At 36.3% G+C, this 21,354-nt stretch overlaps 2 protein-coding genes across 2 annotated transcripts in view; one reads left to right on the top strand and one right to left on the bottom strand.

Annotated features, from left to right (window-relative positions):
• Window positions 1-1,292: 1,292 nt before the first annotated feature.
• Window positions 1,293-8,680, top strand: rtraf (RNA transcription, translation and transport factor). The gene is made up of 8 exons (XM_056477613.1): window positions 1,293-1,461; window positions 1,734-1,858; window positions 1,950-2,049; window positions 4,115-4,195; window positions 6,408-6,496; window positions 6,588-6,656; window positions 7,556-7,604; window positions 8,204-8,680. The coding sequence occupies exons 1-8, from the start codon at window positions 1,401-1,403 to the stop codon at window positions 8,356-8,358; spliced, it is 729 nt and encodes a 242-aa protein (XP_056333588.1). The 5' UTR covers window positions 1,293-1,400; the 3' UTR covers window positions 8,359-8,680.
• Window positions 8,681-9,919: 1,239 nt separating this feature from the next.
• The window catches only part of nid2a (nidogen 2a (osteonidogen)), an 88,761-nt gene continuing 77,326 nt past the window's right edge, over window positions 9,920-21,354 (bottom strand). The window contains 4 exon segments of the mRNA XM_056476622.1: window positions 9,920-10,400; window positions 12,209-12,318; window positions 13,770-13,893; window positions 14,544-14,701. Coding sequence (XP_056332597.1) covers window positions 12,210-12,318; window positions 13,770-13,893; window positions 14,544-14,701 — 391 coding nt within the window. The 3' untranslated portion in view covers window positions 9,920-10,400; window position 12,209.

The following is a 21,354-nucleotide window of genomic DNA, read 5'->3' as shown; positions in this document are numbered from 1 at the left end:
AGGGGCTGTTTGTGTTTATATATGTTCATTTATTTAGTTATTTAATATAATTACTGACGTTACAGTAGGCTGTTTCGCACTGTCATTGATCTGCAGTTATAATCAATTCATGTTCATAGAAAAGTTAGTAGTAAACATTTCTACACAAGTATTTATGTGTATGAAGCATCTGTTTTATGAGCGAGAATGATGTTGACTGAAACTTTCTGTCGGACACCACGCCCACCAAAAGGGTACCCTTGTTAGTGGAAATGCAAGCTTGATAAAGGTGAACCGTACCAAACCGAACCGTACCGTACCGTACCAGTCAGTGGAAACGAGCCATAAGTTTGAAGTGGCAGTCCTTCTCTGTTGCATTTTCTGACAACGCAAACAAATTAATAAAACGCGCTGCATTTTCTCACAATGCAAACAAATGAATAAAACGCGCTGCATTTTCTCACAATGCAAACAAATTAATAAAACGCTCTGCATTTTCTCACAATGCAAACAAATTAATAAAACGCGCTGCATTTTCTCACAATACAAACAAAATTAATAAAACGCGCTGCATTTTCTCAAAACGCAAACAAATTAATAAAACGCTCTGCATTTTCTCAAAACACAAACAAATTAATCAAACATTTCCGTTTGTGTTTGAGAATGGGCTCTATGCACAGCTAGAGTTTTAAAGCCAACAATAAATTTCCGTTGAAAGCTGAATGTGACTTTTTTCAGTTTCCCAAGGATATTTTTACAGCATCGGTGTTGTAATATAATTACAATACATTCAGTTAAATAGACTTAAGCATTCATTTAGTTGTTCAAGCGTAAAACGAGATCAAAGATTTGCAGCACGTGTGTTGTCAAGCGGATGAAGATCTTTTCTTGATTTGCTGATGTTTTTTGCATGAGTTTTCTTAAATTGCAGCACGTTAAGCTCTCTCGGCCACTGTACTTACTAGCTTATAGCAAAACTCAAATAAAACATATTCATAAACGCTAAAAAAACTTAATTTAGACTTTTTAAAATTTGGTTATTCTATCATATAACTGACTTTTACTGATCTAAAAATTATATTTCACAAGAAATGTGCCATCGAAATGAATGAATAATAAGTAGAAAGGTTAGATGCGGTTTCGGTTACATACGAAATTTATAGATTTGTTTTGAAATTTGACATTTATCGATCTGTTTATTTTACCTAAAAAATAAAAATTAAATGGCGCGCTACTCCGCTAATCTGCATCCACCAATGATTGGCATAGACACAAACACGGGCTTTTATTTTGAAAACCGATTTTTGGTTATTCTATATCCGGTCTCCCAGTGGCAGTTGAAGGCTGTAGTAAATTTGTGGCTTTCTAAACAGATTCGTGTATCTATTAACGCCATTAAATAATTTTTCAGTGGAAAAGGGATGTTTCGCAGAAAGCTCACGGCCTTAGAATACCACAACCCGACTGGATTTGACTGTAAAGGTAAGATTTTGGATGGACCGAATGACGTCTTGCCACCTCATGCTCCTGATAAAGTTCATTCACGATATTAATAACCGCAGAGCTGAACAAAGATCGCCACAGTCTTCTGGGTTTAAACTGAAGGTCTGATATTAGTCACCATAAAACATCAGGCTTGTAGTTTGTTATACTACTGTGTCGGAAAACCCTGTATTGTGCTGATGCCAGTGAAGGTTTCCTACAAAATAATTTCGTTTGATAACTTTAGTGTGTTTTCTTCTCTTTTTACTCAGATGAAACCGAGTTTAGAAACTTCATAGTTTGGCTGGAAGATCAAAAAATCAGACACTACAAGATTGAAGACAGAGGAAACCTCAGAAATATTCCCAGCTCAGACTGGCCTAAGTATTTTGAAAAGGTAAAAAACTTTCTGTCTGTCTGTCTGTCTGTCTGTCTGTCTATCTATCTAATGCTTCATTATTTTTTCCGTGGAAATATTATGTTTGCAGTACCTTCAAGATGTGAACTGTCCATTCAGTGTTCAGGAAAGACCGGAGACTGTTGACTGGCTACTGGGCCTTGCTGTTCGTTTTGAGTATGGAGACAATGGTATGATTATAACTGATAATAGCAGTTGTTGACCACTATAGGTTTTTGTTTGGGGCTTATACAATATCAAAAAATAAATAAATAAATAGACTAGCTGATATACCACACCATACAAAAGTCAGTATATACAGTGGGGAAATAAGTATTGGAACACGTCACCATATTTCTAAGGGTGGTTGACTTGAAATTTCCACCAGATGTTGGTAACAACTAGAGAAATCCATATATGCAAAGAAAACAAATCTAATAAGTTTACAAAATGAAGTTATGCGTAATAAAATGAAATGACTGAACACATGAAGAAAGAGAGGTGTAGAAAGGAAGTGAAAGCCCAGACAGCAGCTGAAATCTCTCAGTAGTTCTTCAGCAACCCTCTGCCCTTCGTCATAGTAAATGAATATCAGCTGCTTCAGTCCAACATTTACTTTAGTGGGATGATGAAGAGAAAACCAGGGTGGAAATTTCTGCAAAGAACTCAAATGCTCTCAGAGAAAAAAAAAATCAAGCTGTAGAATGGCCCAGCCAATCACCTGACTTGAATCAATAAAAATACAAATTAAAGATCAGATTTGATAGACAAGACCCGCAGAACCATCAAGATTGTTACACTCTGTTGAAGTCTGTGAAAAACTCACACCTGCGATTCACATGACTTCATTCTCCATATGAGAATGGTTATGGTCATCACCAAAAAAGATTTTTATATAACATATTAAACACATTTCAGTAGTTCAGCACTTTCTCCTTGTGTCATTCCATTGTTATTACACATAACAATTATTTCATTTTTTTGTTTTGTTTTATTTTTATGTTTGTATTGTTTGGGCTTTTACAAAAATCCAGTTCAATTCCATTTTAACAGGTTCTTTAGATTATTTTTCCCAGACAAAACATGACGTGTTGAATAATTCCCCCCTACTATATGTACATAAACAAATTAGTGTTAATTAAATGATTAATCGTGAAAAGTTTTTTTTTTACATAAAATATACATGTGTACTATGTATTTTTATATATATGTATAAATCTAAAAGAGGGACCAATTAAATGCATATTAATTAAGCAAGTTTGAATTAATTTGATAAAGATTAAAAATCAATAAAGATATTATTCAGGTTTTATTTTAAATGATTTTTATTATTTTTATTTAGCAAAAAAAAAGGAAAATGTAAATCTTAAATGTAATTTGGTTTTCTTAAAAATAAATTCCCTTGCTCACCAGATCAGCATGTTAGAATGATTTCTGACTGGAGTAATGATGCTGAAAATGCAACTCTCATCACAGGAATAAACTATTTTTCAATACAAAAAGAGATAAAAAAAAAAAAAAAATATATATATATATATATATATATATATATATATATATATATATATATATAAATAATTGCATTCTTTGTGAGCATGAAATATTTATTCTAAAAACAAAAAAATCATCCAAACCATTCCATTAACTGGTAGTCTGTTGAGCACTTTATGATTTTATTTGCTCTTAAAAAAAGCACAGATTAATCTTTGTTACAAAGAACAAAGAAAGCAAAATAAATGAATTATTGGGCAGTTTATTGACCTGTCATTTTAGCCTGTTTTTAATCATTTTTATACTGTTTTCTTATGCTTGTTTCTTTTGTTCTTGTTTATGTAAAGCACTTTGAATTACCATTGTGTATGAAATGAGCTATATAAATAAACTTGCTTTGTCCACTGGACATCAGTCACAAATAATAACATGCTTATTCTGTCCTATTGAAATGGGATCAGTGCTCAAAAAATAAACTTTGACATGACATAGCCAGAGAAGCTGATATGCTAATAAACTCAAAATTCTGTCCTTTTGAAAACAATCCCATCTCAGACCACTAGATGGCAATCTTAGCAAGGTCTGCAGTAAAATGCCCAGTTTCCAGCTGCTCCACACATCTATTCGATTGCACAATCCTGATTCATTTTAACCTCAGAAATTCCTTGAGTAAAATATTCCTAGATCCCCAACCAAACAATTTTGACAACTTCAGACGCTTTGTTTGCATTGCACTGACCGCTTCTGTTATTCTGCATCCCACAGTGGAGAAATATCGAAACTGCAAACCTGTGACGGAGACCAATGATGGGCAGAAGTCTGCAGACCCGTTAATTAATCTGGACAGTGAGTTTTTCCCTCCCCCGAACATCTTTCCAGACTCCAGTCCTGTTGTTACGAGACGGAGGAGGCTGATTAAAGAAACCAGCATGAGCGCTCAAAGTGGCTTTTTGAGCATGTCTAAAGCAACTGATTACACACCCACATCACTCCACATCTCTCCACAACCCACAATGAGTGGGCTGAAGCGAATCACTGACCCACAGCTGGAGGAGCCGTCCAGATGTCAACTGAATAATGACACACAGGGAGGACAGGGATCAGTCAATGGAAAATATTGGGCTGTGCTGTTAATGTTTTGCTTTATTATAGTCTTGCTCAAGTAGTTGGTTTCAGTCAGATGATCAAAAGTCGTCTCTTTCCATGGTAACATTTTATAAACTGTCAAATAAATGTAATGTTTCCTAGAAAAACAGGTTATGAGACCAAAAGTATTCACTGAGCAATGATAGGTATTAGAATACAGTTAGAATGAAGCTGTAATTTAAAGTTGTTAAAGTAAAAATATAGATTTAAAACAATCCCTGCATAAATGAGTGCATCCCAATTTAAAATGAATATTTTAATTAATTTCTCAGTGAATATAGTTAATATAATTTGGTACATTTGAACAAAACAGATTTATTAAACGCATACTCACCGGCCACTTTGTTAGGTACACGTTACTAGTACCGGGTTAGCCCTTTTTGCCTTTAGAACTGCCTTAATTCTTCATGGCATAGATTCAACTGGAAATATTCCTCAGAGATTTTGGTCCATATTGACATAATATCATAACACAGTTGCTGCACATCCATGATGCGATCTTCTATTGTCCAATTTTGGTGAGCCTGTGTGAATTGTAGCCTCAGTTTTTTGTTCTTAGCTGACGGGAGTGGCACCCGGTTTGGTCTTCTGCTGCTGTATCCTATCTGCCTCAAGGTTGGACGTGTTGTGCATTCAGAGATGCTCTTCTGCAGACCTCAGTTGTAACGAGTAGTTATTTGAGTTACTTTTGTTTTTCTATTAGCTCGATCGAGTCTGGCCATTCTCCTCTGACCTCTGGCATCAACAAGGCATTAGCGCCCACAGAACTGCCGCTCACTGGATATTTTCTCTTTTTCTGCACCATTCTCTGTAAACCCTAGAGATGGTTGTGCGTGAAAATCTCAGTAGATCAGCAGTTTCTGAAATACTCAATCCAGCCCGCCTGGCACCAACAACCATGCCACATGCAAAGTCACTTAAATGACCTTTCTTCCCCATTCTTATGCTCAGTTTGAACTGCAGCAGATCGTCTTGACCATGTCTACATGGCTAAATGCATTGAGTTGCTGCCATGTGGTTGGCTGATTAGAAATTTGCTTTAACAAGCAGTTGGACAGGTGTGCCTAATAAAGTGGCCGGTGAGTGTACATTTATTAAAAAAAATTTTAGTCTCTGAACATCTTTAGTAATAGAAAAATACATTTAAATTAATGCAAAATGTTGCAAAAAATAATCATTTACCTATTTTATTTATTTTTTGTGTATATATTTAGATTTTTGCTCATCTTATATTTTATTTAATGGGCTATTAAATGGGCTACTAATTTTTGGACTGTTATCATAACTTATTTTGTTAGATTAGCTCCAGGTTTGCCTTCAGTGCTGACTAATGTATATGCACAAATATAATATTGTAAATACACATACATGCTATATTATTATTATTATCTATATATTTTATATTACATTTTCGTTTAACAAAAAATACATTTTAGACACCGTATTGTCTGTTTTTACTCACTTTTGCTGATGAAAATGGTTTAAACAAAGCTGAATCAGAACATTTTTCAAAACAACATTGCCATGTAACATACATAAATGAATCTGATTTTGAATGAAACCCTTAAATCATTAATTCAATGATGCATTCATAACGTCACTTTAAATTAATAGACCATATGAAAAATAATCATTACTGATGGTTGGAGGTTGGGCAATCAAGATATGATGTTCTGCAATGTTGGACTTTCCTATTAACACTGTACACTTTAAATATTTGACATTGTTTTGTTCTTTTGTAAGTAGCTTTTGGAGAAAAAGTAGAGTCTGCTAAATTCAGAAATGTATTTTCAGAGATCATTTTGTCATGAGTATTTAAATGAATCAATTTGTTTCAAGCTGGTTTTGCATTGGGTAAATATATTTCAGACTATCTGTTGGATTCAAATGAAAGTGTGTTTTCTCCATTTAGGTAACAATCCAGATTTTAAGGCTGGTGTCTTGGCTCTTGCGAATCTTCTCAAAATTCAGCGACATGATGACTATTTGGTGATGCTTAAAGTATGTATGATTTATTATGTCGATTATATGAATATAAGTATGTGTCAGGGAAGTTCTAATTTAAGTTATTCTGTTATATTTGTTACTACAGGCCATTAGGATCCTTGTACAGGAACGTCTGACACCTGATGCTATTGCAAAGTCCAGTCAAGCAAAAGAGGTAAACGCAGTGTTTTTCATAAAAGGAAACTTTTAAGACTTCTTCAAAAATATTTTTATACTTGCTTACTCCCAGAACCGTTTATATCAAAGTTGATATTTAGCCGCACGATGCTGGTGTTTCGTAACTTTTCATTTTTATGAGGTGGGTTGTTAGCTCAACCCCCAACCTGCAGGACCAGGACATACACTATGGACTATTTAGCTTACCCAATTCACCTATGAATGTCTTTGCACTGTTGGGGAAACCCGGAAGAATCCCACACAAACACAGGGAGAACATTCAAACACCACACAGAAATGCCCACTGACCCAGCCAGGGCTCGAACCAGCAACCTTCTTGCTGCACCACCATCGATATATCTAAATTAATTTTTAAATGTGTTTTTTTGATGCACACCAAGGCTGCATTCGATTACTGTTATGCCAGTACTAAAGTGAAATTAACATTCAGTAATTTAAAATAACTTTTTCTTTTTTTAATATGTATTTCATTCATGTGATCATAAAGCTATTTATATATCTATTTATCTAAATTACAGTTAAAGGTGGGTTTTTTCAGTGATATTTGTTATGCTCACCATTTAATAAAAAAAATAGTGTAATCCCAGTGCTAATGTGGAATAATAGTAATGTTCAGCATTATTATTCCAGTCTGCAGTGTCCCAGAAATCATTCTAATATGTTATTTTATTGCTCAGGAAACATTATCATCAATTTTGAAAATGGTTTTTTTTTATCCTTGCAGAATTATTTTACAGGTCTCTTAGAGAGTTCATTAGAACAGCATTTAGTTGAAATAAAATCTAGTATGCCATTTTTGTCTTTACTTTCATTTGTGATAAATCAATCGGAAGTGCATGTTGGTTTTAACACAGTTGTTTATTTTTCCTTTTGTAGGGTTTACCAGTCACCCTTGACAAGCATATTCTGGGATTTGACACCGGAGGTAGGTTTACGTGGCTTCTCTCATGTTGCTGTCATTTTTTAGGACAGGATTAAATCATTTAAATTCTGTTGACTTTAGAAGAAAGATTGTTAGCACAAAGAATGTGTTTAATTCAAGGTCAGAAATGAACTGTACCATTAAAGAGCAGTTTTTACGTTCTTGTTACCTTTGTAAGAGCAACGTTATGAACAAAATTGATATACTATGTCAGAATTAGTCGATAAAAGGTCAAAGTTATGATTTCTTACGTGGTTTCCTTACTTTTGAGCTTTTTGTTGTTTATGGCGAGAGATTTCACGACGGTTCAGAAGAATCCTGTCAGAAATGCGCTCACTTTATTAGATTGCTTTCAGCTGCGACAAATCTAAGTCTTTGATTGGCTACTGCGTTCCTAAGCTCAACACAAACGTACGCGATTGGTTATAACAACAAGCGCTGCAAGTCGATACACAACGCTGCGAATTAACGCTTAAATCGTGTCTATATGAAATAAAAGGTCATTTTAATTATGTACACACGGAATTCTGTCCCCTCATCTTGATTGTTTTAGCCATGTTTGCCTCAATCCGTTTTCATTTATGACTCTGTTCTTGTTACAGACGCTACTCTGAATGAAGCGGCTCAAGTTCTTCGTTTGCTTCATATCGAGGAGCTCAGAGAGTTACAGACCAAGATTAATGAAGCCATCGTCGCAGTTCAGGCCATCATCGCAGACCCCAAGACAGATCATCGCCTCGGAAAGGTTGGCAGATAAAAACATCCGCCTGGACCTTGTAGAACAGACCCTCTCCATCAGACTTGCTCTGTGAAATATGCTTGTTTTCATTTACCAGACCGCAGATATCCTGTCGGAATTCAAGGCATTTTTGTGGGAATGCCAAACGGGACTATTTGTTTTTCATTATTACATATTTGCTTTACCCTGTCAGTTACAACAAAAAAGCAAAGATTTATTGCAAAATTTTATTTCATTGTAACATGTTAGCCTTTTGTGGAGGCACTTAGAAAATGCTACATGGGTTACCATTAAAAACAGTATGTTTTGTTGCTTAATAAACCTTAATTCAACACCGAAACATGTTATGGTTGACTGTAAGTTTGTTTTGCCCCGGACCAAAAAAAACATCTGACTGCATTTAATGTATTTAAAAGCATGGTACACACACACAATGGCTGTTGCCTAATGTAGCCACATTAAAGAAGTTTTTTTTTAGCTGAAATTGTGGTTCTTGCTGATTCTTATAATTCAAGTCAATAACTAGTGTTATTTTGAAAGTGAACAACATTCAGAGATCAACTAAAAGCGATTTTAACCAAGTATGATAATATTAAGATCCTGAATTATTTTATTACACTTAATCCTACTATTAGACGGTCTATGTTTTCTTTGTGTATGTGGACACGTGAATAAAGTCATACGTGTTTTAACTTATTATTTTTATTTACATAATTTGAGTTCAGAGACTGCAGAGATGTTAAAATGCTCGTTATGATACAATACTATACTGACTGAAATGGGGAAACCTTATTTGTGAAATTCAATAGGTGGCGATGATGCTCCTAAGGAGTTAGTTACCATATATGGTTTGCCTAGATTGTGTGTGCTAGATTCCTGCCTCTGAATGAGTGGGATTTAGCTACTTGTAGCATTCAGAAAAAACAAAACACCAGTGAAGAAACTCGACACAGAGGAACAAAAAAACCTGCTGCCAGCTAGAGTTTTAGAAATGTTATTTCAGACCAACACAAAGACTGTGCAGTATAAAGGCCGATTTATACTTCTGCATCAAGCACACGCGTATGATATGGCGCAGTCTCCGTGTGGCCGTCAAAGTCGCTTGCGTGCACCTCTCAAAAAATGGGTGACAACGCGCAAGGCAGGCGCCATGGGTCATGCCGATCACTTGACACAGAAGTATAAATCAGCCTTTAGCAAACATTACACGCCCATGTCTAATCATTATGCTTGCATTGTTAACTGTTGGTTACTAGGTTACCAATACTACAGTTAACCACTCTAAAAACTTGATGAACATTTTGTGAACAAAGTCGCAACGCGTTAGAATGGTAACTCAAGACCAGGGGTCACCAATCTCGGTCCTGGAGGGCCGGTGTCCTTCCAAGGTTTAGCTCCAACTTGCCTCAAAACACCTGCCTGGGTGTTTCAAGTATACCTAGTAAGACCTTGATTAGCTTGTTCAGGTGTGTTTGATTAGAGTTGGAGCTAAAATCTGCAGGACACCGGCCCTCCAGGAACAAGTTTGGTGACCCCTGCTCAAGACCCTGCTAGTGAATTTAAACAACACAACCAGGCATAAAGTTGTCAAACACATTTTATTGTTATAAATATCACATTTTACAAAAGATAAAAAGGATTTAAAACATTAACTTTGGTAAAAGACCACTTTGGTTGTTCAAAGCAATTTCACTTACAAACGTTTTTTCACCCAAATACTGTTTTACTTTTCCGAAACGTAAAAACGACACAGCTAAACTCTTGAGTTTTTTTTTTATTGGTTAGTTTTTTTTAAACAAAAAAAAAAAAAATCACATACAAAAGTACAGTAGAAAGAAATGAGGTATAAAACAAATTTACAAAACTATTTGAGAAAATATTCACGCTGTTTCACGTTTGTAAATTTGCACTTTGGCATTGACGATGGCATTTATCGAGACTTGCGTTTTCTTCCATTAACCTTCTCTTTGGTTCACGACTCAGCTGTGATTCTCACAAGCTCTTCAAACAATTAGCCAAAAATAGCACCATGTAAAGCTGGCTCTGTTATTAGCATCTCCCTGCAACACAAAACAGGATGCACATCAGAAATGCTTTACAGAAAAGCGAGGTTCGGACAAACATTTTCAACATTTCAGTTTCATCAAGTGTAAACTGCCTGCTTTCATCCACTTGCAGAGATACACAAACACTTACTCTGGTCTTGTTTGACTGTTTTCTGGTCTGTAAAGAACTGAAATGCTTTGAAGTAGTGCAGCGACAGCAGTGTTTCATCGCCTCTGTCAAACTACAGTGATTTGGAAGCAGGTGCCTTGTACTTTTCTCCTAAGTGTCTGGATTTGACAGCTCATGCCTGAAATCTCATCCTGTTATTTGCTGGACGAGGTCATACTCTGTGCTACATAAACGTGATGGGCTTTTAAGTGTATCTGCATGAATGTACACAAGTGGAAAGCACATTAAAGTAAAATGAAAGGCAACAAATTTTTTTGAAAATGCCAAAATTTTGATAAACGTTCCATCATTCAGCAAATATATATATATATATATATATATATATATATATATATATATATATATATATATATATATATGGTTCTTGAATATCCTGATTGGCTGATAGCCGTGCTCGTCCAGCCTCTTAACCCTTTACCCTTGTGTATTACTCCGCCCACATACAGGAACAAGCAGAGGACACTCTACAGTTTGACAAATATTGCAGCTGTTGGTCCACATAATGTTCTTTTGAGGCTTTTCTAGTTGAGAATGTGGTTGTTCAGATTGCAACTATGCAGTTTACTTATAAGGATAGTGCCTATTTTAAATATTTAAAATTTCCGAGAGACAGCGTGTTGGCAGCCATTAGCCTGTCTTTGCAAGGTGTCCTCGCTTCAGCCCACAGCTTGATGACGTAGACAATCGTCAACTACTTAGCGGACCTCGTACTTAGGTAACGCCCATACTACTGTGATGGTTGTGTTTAGGGTAGGGGGAGGTGTAGGCAATCGTCAACTTGTACCGCTCACTAAAGTAACGCCCATGCTACTGTGACGGTTGGGTTTAGCGTAGGGGGAGGTCTAGGCGATCGTCAACTACGTCATCAAGCAGCGTGCTGCAGCGAAGACTGTCTTTCAGCAAAGACGATTGACGATGTTCATCCACAAAATGGCAACAGAGACCGCATAATAAGCCCTAAGAGAAAAACAGCGTAATTTCAAACTACAGCTGATTAAAACAAATGACTTTCTAAGTCGATCTCTCTCTGTTTTGTTTGTTGTAGTGCTGCATTTATACCATAGTAATATTGTGATCTCCTGATTGCAACAGAGAAATACTGAGAAATCTCTGTAGACTGATGACAATTCATGCCGTTCAGCCTTATAATCTTAAATTGTCAGCAAAATTACCTGTCTTGTCATCATTTTAGACATTACGTCGTAAAATCATTCAAATAATAGTTCTAAAGTGATGTTGGTGGATTAGTAACATGTATATATATATACACACACATACTGTGCTTATTCTGGCCTGCATTAATTAAAATATAAAATTATTTATAATTAATAAAATAATATTTTACATTTTCACTTCTTGTTGACAAACGGGTAAAACCTAGTAGTTTAAAAGTGGTAATGGTAAAGTTTAAAGCTTTAAAATTAGTAATTTAATATGTAATCATCATTCTAGTTCTAAATATGCCTGACAAGATTTCTTTTGTATGTAAATTTTAGCAAGTGTTGTCTGTAAATCATGGTAAAAAAAAGATAGTTATTCTAATAAAAGAAAAGAAAACCCTTTAAGCCATATATAAGATAAATTAAAAGAGTTATATACTTTGAAACAGAAATGTGTAATAGTTAATAAGTACCTTATGAACATTGTGGAGGAGCGACTGTAATACCATACAAATGAGACCTCTGATCAGGCAAGTACTCATCTGTTAACTGGTTATCTCGACCGAGAGAAATGACCCCGTCCCTGAAACAACATAATATAACAAAACATAAACACAACATAATAACAAAATATAATATCAGATCAGACATTTTCTAATCGTTTTACTAATAAAGAAAAGTCAGTTAATTAGACTGACATGATATAGTCAACGCATATCACACAAGTATGAGTGCCGCTTCCAATATCACACATGAGCATAATTTCAATTAAGATCAGCACCGCTGACGACCACAGCAGCTCTGAGAAAATTTTCGAAGTCGACGACAAGTCAATTGAATGATGTCTTACTGAAACATAAATATTAGATAGATAGATAGATAGACATACAGACAGACAGACAGACGGATGGATGGATAGATAGATAGACGGATGGATGGATGGATGGATGGATAGATAGACGAATAAATAGACGGATGGATAGATAGATGGATGGATGGATGAATGGATAGATGGATGGATAGATAGCTAGACGGATGGATGGATGGATGGATAAATAGATAGATAGACGGATGAATACACAGATGGATGGATGGATGGATAGATAGACGGATGGATAGATAGACAGATGGATATATGGATGGATGGATGGATAGATGGCTGGATGAATGGATAAATGGAGGGATGGATGGATGGATAGATAGACGGATGGATAGATGGATGGATAAATGGATAGATGGATGGATAGATGGAAGGATGGATGGATGGATGGAAGGCTGGATGGATAGACGGATGGATAGATAGATAGATAGATAGATGGATGGATGGATGGATGGATGGACGGATGGATGGATGGATGGATGGATGGATGGATGGATGGAATGATGGATAGATAGACGGATGGATGGACAGACGGTTGGATGGACAGAGATGGATGGAAGGATGGATAGACGGACAGATAGATAAATAGATTTCTGTGAGGAGTTTGCATGTTCTCCCCATGTTGGCGTGGGTTTCCTCCGTGTGCTCTGGTTTCCCCCACAGTCCAAACACATGCGTTATAGGTGAATTGAGTAAACACAATTGACCGTAGTGTATGTGTGTGAATGTGAGGGTGTATTGGTGTTTCCTAATACTGGGTTACAGCTGCAATGGCAGCCGCTGTGTAACATATGCTGGATAAGTTGGCGGTTTATTCTACTGTGTCGACGCCTGATTAAAAAAGAGACTAAGCCGAAGGAAAATGAATGAATGAATAATTGTCCCAGAATTTCTGTTTCAAATTAACTTGCAACTAAAATAACAAAATTGAAAAGTAAAGTGAAAACAAGTTTTTAAATGACACAAAGTAATAAAAATAATAAAAATAAACTATTAATAACTACAATAGTTGCTCAAGGACACTAAAACAACTGCAGCATGATTCACAACACTTCCTGTTGCTCTAATGTTTGCATCGTTTAAATGGCGTACGACCGAACTGAAGGACCTGCAAATGTGTTTTAAATATAGTTATTGGTGTTGTGCTTCTTTACCTCCTCCAGTCAGTGTAGTAGTAGTGATTGGCGAAGAACACCATGCTGAAAGGGTAGTTTAGGTTACTCTGGATCACACGTCTGCCTGTCCCGTTTGGTGAAATACACTCCAGACGCTTGGTTCCTGTCCAATACAAAAAAAAAAAAAAAAAAAAACAGAACTTATCAGTAGTGCTCTCTTATTTTGGTATCATGTAACTCAGATGTACAGTTGATCAAATTATTTCCCAAATGATGTTTAACAGAGCAAGGAATTTGTCACAGTATTTACTATAATATTTTTTTTATTTTGGAGAAAGTTTTATTTTGGCTAGAGTAAAAGCAGTTTTTACATTTTTTTATACAATTTTAAGGTCAATATTATTAGCCCCCTATATTAGTATTATTTTATTTTGATAGCCTACAGAAACATCATTATACAATGACTTGCCTAATTACCCTAGCTTGCCTAGTTAATCTAATTAACCTAGTTAAGCCTTTAAATGTCACTTTAAGCTGTATAGAAGTGTCTTGAAAAATATCTAGTAAAATATTATTTACTGTCTTCATGGCAAAGATAAAATAAATCAGTTATTAGAAATGAGTTATTAAAACTATTATGTTTAGAAATGTGATGAAAAAGTCTTCTCTCCGTTAAACAGAAATTAAGGAAAAAATTATACAGGGGGCTAATAATTCAGTAGGACTAATAATTCTGACTTCAACTGTACGTTGAGAATAGCTGCAACGGGCACAAAGTGGAACATAAAATGTAATGTGCGTAATCGTCCATACCAGCATCAGCCCAGCAGACCTGCCGAGTGGTAGAGTCGTAGGTCAAAGCGTTTGGCAGTCCAATGCCTTCCTGTACCAGGACCCTTCGGTTCTGCCCGTCCACAGAAGAGCTCTCGATTTTAGGAGCCTCTCGATTCCAGTCAGTCCAGTAGAGGGTTCTGTGGAAAGATCATGTTTTCTGGTAAGGACATTATAACTGTTAACTTAATATAGTTAACCCTCGCACACCTCAATATTTCACAACGTCCCCCCAAAAACATCCATGTGTCCCTACTGGAAGCTTTTCTTTTAATGGGACTTAGCATGCAAACAATATCAATAACATTTTTTATGATACAATACTAAAATACTGTGATATTCTGCTATATATTGCAATATTTTATACTTTTTTAAAATTCAAATTACGTTTTACCTAAAATGAAACATTTCTCAGTTTATTACACTTCAGTTTTATTGCTGCAGAGGTAATAAATGGCACTGTCACACAGACAAACTGACCAATGCTTAATACATGATGCTCAATTGGTACTAATGTGCCCAAAGTGTGCCAAGAAAATATCCCCCACACCATTACACCACCACCACTACCACCAGCAGCAGCCTTAACCATTGATACAAGGCAGGATGGATCCATGCTTTCATGTTGTTGACGCCAAATTCTGACCCTACCATCTGAATATCGCAGCAGAAATAGAGACTCATCAGACCAGGCAACGTTTTTCCAATCTTTTACTGTCCAATTTTGGTGAGCCTGTGCGAATTGTAGCCTCATTTTCATGTTCTTAGCTGTCAGGAGTGGCACCCGGTGTGGTCTTCTGCTGCTGTAACCTATCCTCCTCAAGGTTGGACGTCTTGTGTGTTCAGAGATGCTCTTCTGCATACCTCAGTTGTAACGAGTAGTTATTTGAGTTACAGTTTCTGAAATTCTCAGACCAGCCCGTCTGGCACCAACAACCATGCCACGTTCAAAGTCACATAAATCACCTTTCTAAATCACCTTTCTTCGCCATTCTGATGCTCGGTTTGAACTGCAGCAGATGGTCATGATGTCTACATGCCTAAATGTATTGAATTGCTGCCATGTGATTGGCTGATTAGAAATTTGCATAAACGAGCAGTTGGACAGGTGTACCTAATAAAGTGGCAAGCGAATGTGTGTGAATATATGTATAGTTAAAGTCAGAATTATTAGCCCCCCTGAATTAATTGCCTCCCTGTTTATTTTTTTCCTCAAGACTTTCTCCAGAAGAAAAAATATTATCAGACATACTGTGAAAATTTCCCTGCTCTGTTCAACATCATTTGAAAAATATTTAAAAAAAAAGAAGAAAATAAATCAGAGGGGGGCTAATAATTCTGACTTCAACTTCAAAAATATATATAAACGTTTACCAAAATGTTAAGCGACTTCAACACTGCTAATTCTCAGAACTATACATATTAACTGACCATGTTAGCATGTAAATGGATCGAAGTCAGATGCACCACACACACATATTTTGTAAATAAGTAAACCCAAAGTTTCAGGTAAACTGCATTAAACTGAGAGACATTAAGCTTTTTCCATGCTTGGCTAGATGGCTCACAGTCTGATACATCCCAAGGCATGAAATTCATGTTTTCCTAAATAGAAAAACATACAAAAGCACTCTCCTCTATTTAACACTGATTTAAACAAGATGTTTCAAATCAAGCCCTATAAAACTCCATCCCTCAGTTTGTAAATAAAGACTCGTCTGGACTCGCTATGGATAAGCTGAATCATTCAAAAAAAACAAACAACAAAAAACATTTATTACCGTAAACTGTGTTAATTATATCCCTCTTTAGAATTGCTAAGCACGAAATCACAATAAAATAAACAAAATGATGCAGCGAACAATTCATTTCGCAACTGCTAGTATAATCAAATGGATGTTTCATAAAATTCTTAAGTAATCCATCGGAGTTATCCATCCCAGATGGCCTGAATAATTTATTGATTATTTGTGCATGCATGCATTTATGCGTGACGCCAAAAACCTACTAGCATGTAGCACATAAAGCGGCACAAACAAACACATTAGCAGCTATTCTCACGTTGAATCCAGATGTTGCAGATGGACGTGTTTGTGGAGCTGCGGTTCTTCCTCTGAGACTGAACAACACTCACATCTGTGTTAATCTGTAGCCTTGCCCTCACATTTTTTGTGCCTCCCTGACACGTCCAGACCTCCTCGCTCTCTCTGTGTGCCTTTACTCTCACTCACCCCTTAATCATGTGAATCACAGTGTTCTGGTTTTGGAGGATTCTAGTAAAGGATACAGCTGAAGGCAATATTATTAGCACTCTTGTGACATTTGTATTTTTTTCCAAGTATTTGCTAACAAAGTTTTCACAGTATTTCCTTTAGTTTTTCACCTGGGTATACTCATCCTGAGGCCTCTAGAGACGTGATATTGATGTGATCCAAGATCTGTGAAAAGATGATGCCAAGGTATCCATGATCCTGGATCAGGCCGTACCCTGAACAGATGCTGTGGTGGTCATGGAGGTGCGGAGAGCATGAGACTGATTCCTGAAAGACCACAGTGACAGACGAGTCTTCGCATTGATCTCATGGGCCAGCCTGAACACCTGCCGGTGACCTACTCACATCTGCAGCTTCTCCACAATGAACGTCCGGCGTTCTCCAGCCTCCGGCGCCTAGATTGCAGCTCTGCACAAGAAGTTTGGCCATAGCAATGGTCGTGCCTAACTGAGCCTGGTTTCTCTCAAGGTTTTATTTCCTTCACTTTTGTCAATAGGTGAAGTTTGTTCCTCGCCACTGTCGCTGCTGGCTTGCTTGGTTTGGGACTTGTGGAGCTGCACATTGATGGATTTGCTCTTCAGTGTTTGAAATTTAAACCACACTGAACTGAAATAAATGAACTTCAACTCTGAAAACTGAACCGACAATTTCAATTTACTACAATTTCTTTGTTATACTGCTTTGACACAATCTACATTGTAAAAGTGCAATAGAAATAAAGATGAATTGAATTGAAAAGCAATTGTATATTTTTTGAAAATGTTTTGATGTTTAAAAAATATTTAAACAATATACAGTTGAAGTCAGAATTATTAGCCCCCCTAAATTATTAGTCCCCCTGTTTATTTTTTTCCCCAATTTCTGTTTAATGGAGAGAAGATTTCTTCAACACATTTCTAAACATTATAGTTTTAATAACTCATTTCTAATAACTGATTTATTTTATCTTTGCCATGATGACAGTAAATAATATTTGACTAGATATTTTATTAAGACACTTTTATACAGCTTCTATACAAGTGACATTTAAAGGCTCAACTAGGTTAATTAGCCAAGTTATTGTATAATGATGGTTCGTTCTGTAGACCAGCGTTTCCCAACCCTGTTCCTGAAGGCACACCAACAGTACACATTTTCAATCTCTCCCTAATTAAACACACCTGAATCAACTTATCATAACATCAGAAGAGACTCCAACACCTGAAGTTAATGGGTCAGAAAAGGGAGACATCCAAAATATGTACTGTTGGTGTGCCTCCAGGAACAGGGTTGGGAAACACTGCTGTAGACTATTGAAAAAAAAATTGCTTAAAGGTATTAATTTAAAAATATTGCTTAAAGCTAATAATCTTGACCTTAAAATGTTTTTAAAAAAATTAAAAACTGCTTTTATTCTAGCCGAAATAAAAAAAATAAGACTTTTTCCAGAAGAAAAAATATTATCAGTCATACTGTGAAACTTTCCTCGCTCTGTTAAACATCATTTGGGAAATATTTAAATAAGAAAATAAAATCCAAAGGGGGGCTAATAATTCTGACTATGTAAATATTATGTAAATATTTATACATGAAACAAATACCAACTAATTTATATAGTTTTTATATTATATGTTTTTTTTCTTGGGCTGGGCAAAGATGTATCACAGATAATTTACTACAAAATAGAAGTGTGTTAAAACAATTATATACTCTGTGTGTACTGTGAATATTACATATTTAATAAAAATGCACACATGCATGTATACATTTAAAGAAATATTTAATTATATTTAGATATAAAATGTATATATGTATGCTACAAATTATATACATTTAATTATCTATGCAAAAAAAGTTGTGTAGTTTTTTTTTAATGTACGATGCTCAGCAAACAGTAATTGAGTACACCCCATTTTGAAAATTAATATTTTCATCCATTTGTCAGTGAATATGGGCAATGTATTTTGGTGCATTTAAACGAAACAGATTTATTAAACAGATATATTTATTAAAAATAATATTTTAGTCACCAAACATATTTAGAAATAGAAATATAATACAATTAAATTCAAGCAAAATATTGCAAAAAAATACAACCTACAAAATTTGCAACTACATTTCTCTTTTGTTTTGCTTCTCTTAATATTTCCTCTTTTTTAAATTTGTATTTAATATTTTCTATAACATATATATTTGGCTGTACTAGTTTTTGGACCGTTATCGTAAGTTATTTTGTTAGATAAGCTCCAGATTTGGCCTCAGTACTGACTAATCTTATGTATATGCACAAATATAATATTGTATAGCTTCCTATTAAAAATATGAATTTAAAATAGATTTGTGAGGGGTGTACTTATATATGCTAAGCACTGGATGTGTTTGTATTACATACACTTAATAAATGTCAATTTATGTCAAAACAAACTTTTATTTTGGATGTAATTAATCACAATTAATCTTTTTTTTTTTCATTACATACATTTTTATAGATTTTATTCTATATTTTGACAAGAGGTCAGTATGTGATATTTACATCCTGTTCATTTTCATGTTATCGACCAACCAGAGTAGTCAAAAACTGTAAACATATGAAGTGAAGAGAATATTGTTAAAGAGCCCATATTATACATGAAATAGGGTCATATTTAGGTTGTAAGGGTCTCCAACAACAGTCTAATATGCATGCAAGGTCAAACAACACTTTTATGGTCTTATAATCTGCATTTATTTTTATCTAATTATCCCAGCGACTCCCATATGAATCGTTCAGTGATTCATTTGTTCCCAACCCTCTCCTCAGCGCGAAGCTAATCTGCGCTGATTGGACCGATGACAGCCTGCTGCGATTGGTCGACAGTGACAGGCTTCAGCGCGAGACAGAGTGAAATGCCCAGCTGGTAATCAACTATATAAACGTAGTCACAGTGCACACGCGCTTCATAGTGTAAGGCTTTTTTCACACACACACACACACAACCCTCCTCAGAAGAACTGGGGAGATCGACGCGAGTCTCCTAGCCTCTCCCTCTCTCTCTCTCTCTCTCTCTCTCTCTCTCTCTCTCTCTCTCTCTCTCACACACACACAACGCTCCTCAGAAGAACTAGGGAAAGCGATGCGAGTCTCTCTCTCTCTCTCTCTCACACACACACACACACACACACGCACACACACACAACGCTCCTCAGAAAAACTAGGGAAAGCGACGCGAGTCTCTCTCTCTCTCTCTCTCTCTCTCTCTCTCTCTCTCTCTCTCTCTCACACACACACACACACACACACACAACGCTCCTCAGAAGAACTAGGGAAAGCGACGCGAGTCTCCTGTCTCCTAGCTTACGATCGCCATAGCAACGACAAACGGCAGTGGAACGCGAGCTCACAAAAGCCTTTAACGTTAAATCCGTAAACAAAGCGGCACGCGTCGCGTTTTTAACGTGGCTTACATGTGATAAGAGAATATAAAGAGTAACCGCGTGTACTGTACCAGGTTAACAAGTAACAAAACACAATAAATACATAATTTGCAAGTTAAACGAGGCAACAATTTTAATCGAACTTACTTACACTAGTGAATGAACCTCAACCACTGACTCTTCACAGTTCACAACTCATCTTTGGGTAGAGACTGTCAATATTATCCATCTGAGCACAGCGTGACTTCATTCGACCGGCGGCGTCTGTGTGTGTGTGTCTAGTGTTTTTTCTGTGTTAGTGGGCGGGGCCGCAGGTTTCAAATCTCCCTGGTTTGCGCACGTAACTACTGGCGAGGCTTGTGTTTCGTGGCTGCGTCATCGCGAAACACCTAATGACTCGTTATCAAGACGACTCGTTTGAAGCACTATGAGTCGACTCTTTTATAGATGAATCAATAGTTTTAAACACTGTACACTTACAGATTTAAGCCTTAGCTGGATATTTCACTTCACTTAGAGCTGTGTTACACACTACATGGAAGGGCATTTTCAAAAACCCATATATGGGCTCTTTAAGTATGATTTTCCATACATAAAAGTGGTCCCCGAAATTTAACCCAGGAAATGGGTAAGAGCACACTTACACATAGACCAGTAACCCAGACAGTTACTCCTGTTGGATGTGGTTCATCCTTTTTGATGGTATGCTGACATCACCCTGGATACCGTGGCTCTTGATATATCACAATGTGAAACATGTATTGTTCTCTGATGAGTTCACCTTCACTGTCTTTCCCACGTCCAGGAGAGTTACGGTGTGGAAAAGCTCCAAAAAAGCATACCACCCAGAGTGTTGCATGCCCAGAGTGAAGCATAGGGGTGGTCCAGTGATGGTTTAGGCTGCAATACCATAGCATTCCCTAGGCCCAATACTTAGTGTGTCAATCTAGTTCATTCAGAGAGTGATTCATTCACTCTCCCCGACTTCAATTCCTACCGGGACTGGGAATTGAACATATCCAAAAGGCCACAATGCAGTCTAGTACTTGGATACCTGACAAAATAACTAGTTTTGTAATTTTCAAGTAAAATCAAAGTTCTAAATGTAGTTGTTTCAGGCTGGCACG

Source organism: Danio aesculapii, chromosome 17, assembly GCF_903798145.1.
Source record: "Danio aesculapii chromosome 17, fDanAes4.1, whole genome shotgun sequence".
NCBI classification, from domain to species: Eukaryota; Metazoa; Chordata; class Actinopteri; order Cypriniformes; family Danionidae; genus Danio; species Danio aesculapii.
The sequence above is the reverse complement of the archived record's forward strand: the minus strand, read 5'-3'. Positions and strand labels throughout refer to the sequence as shown.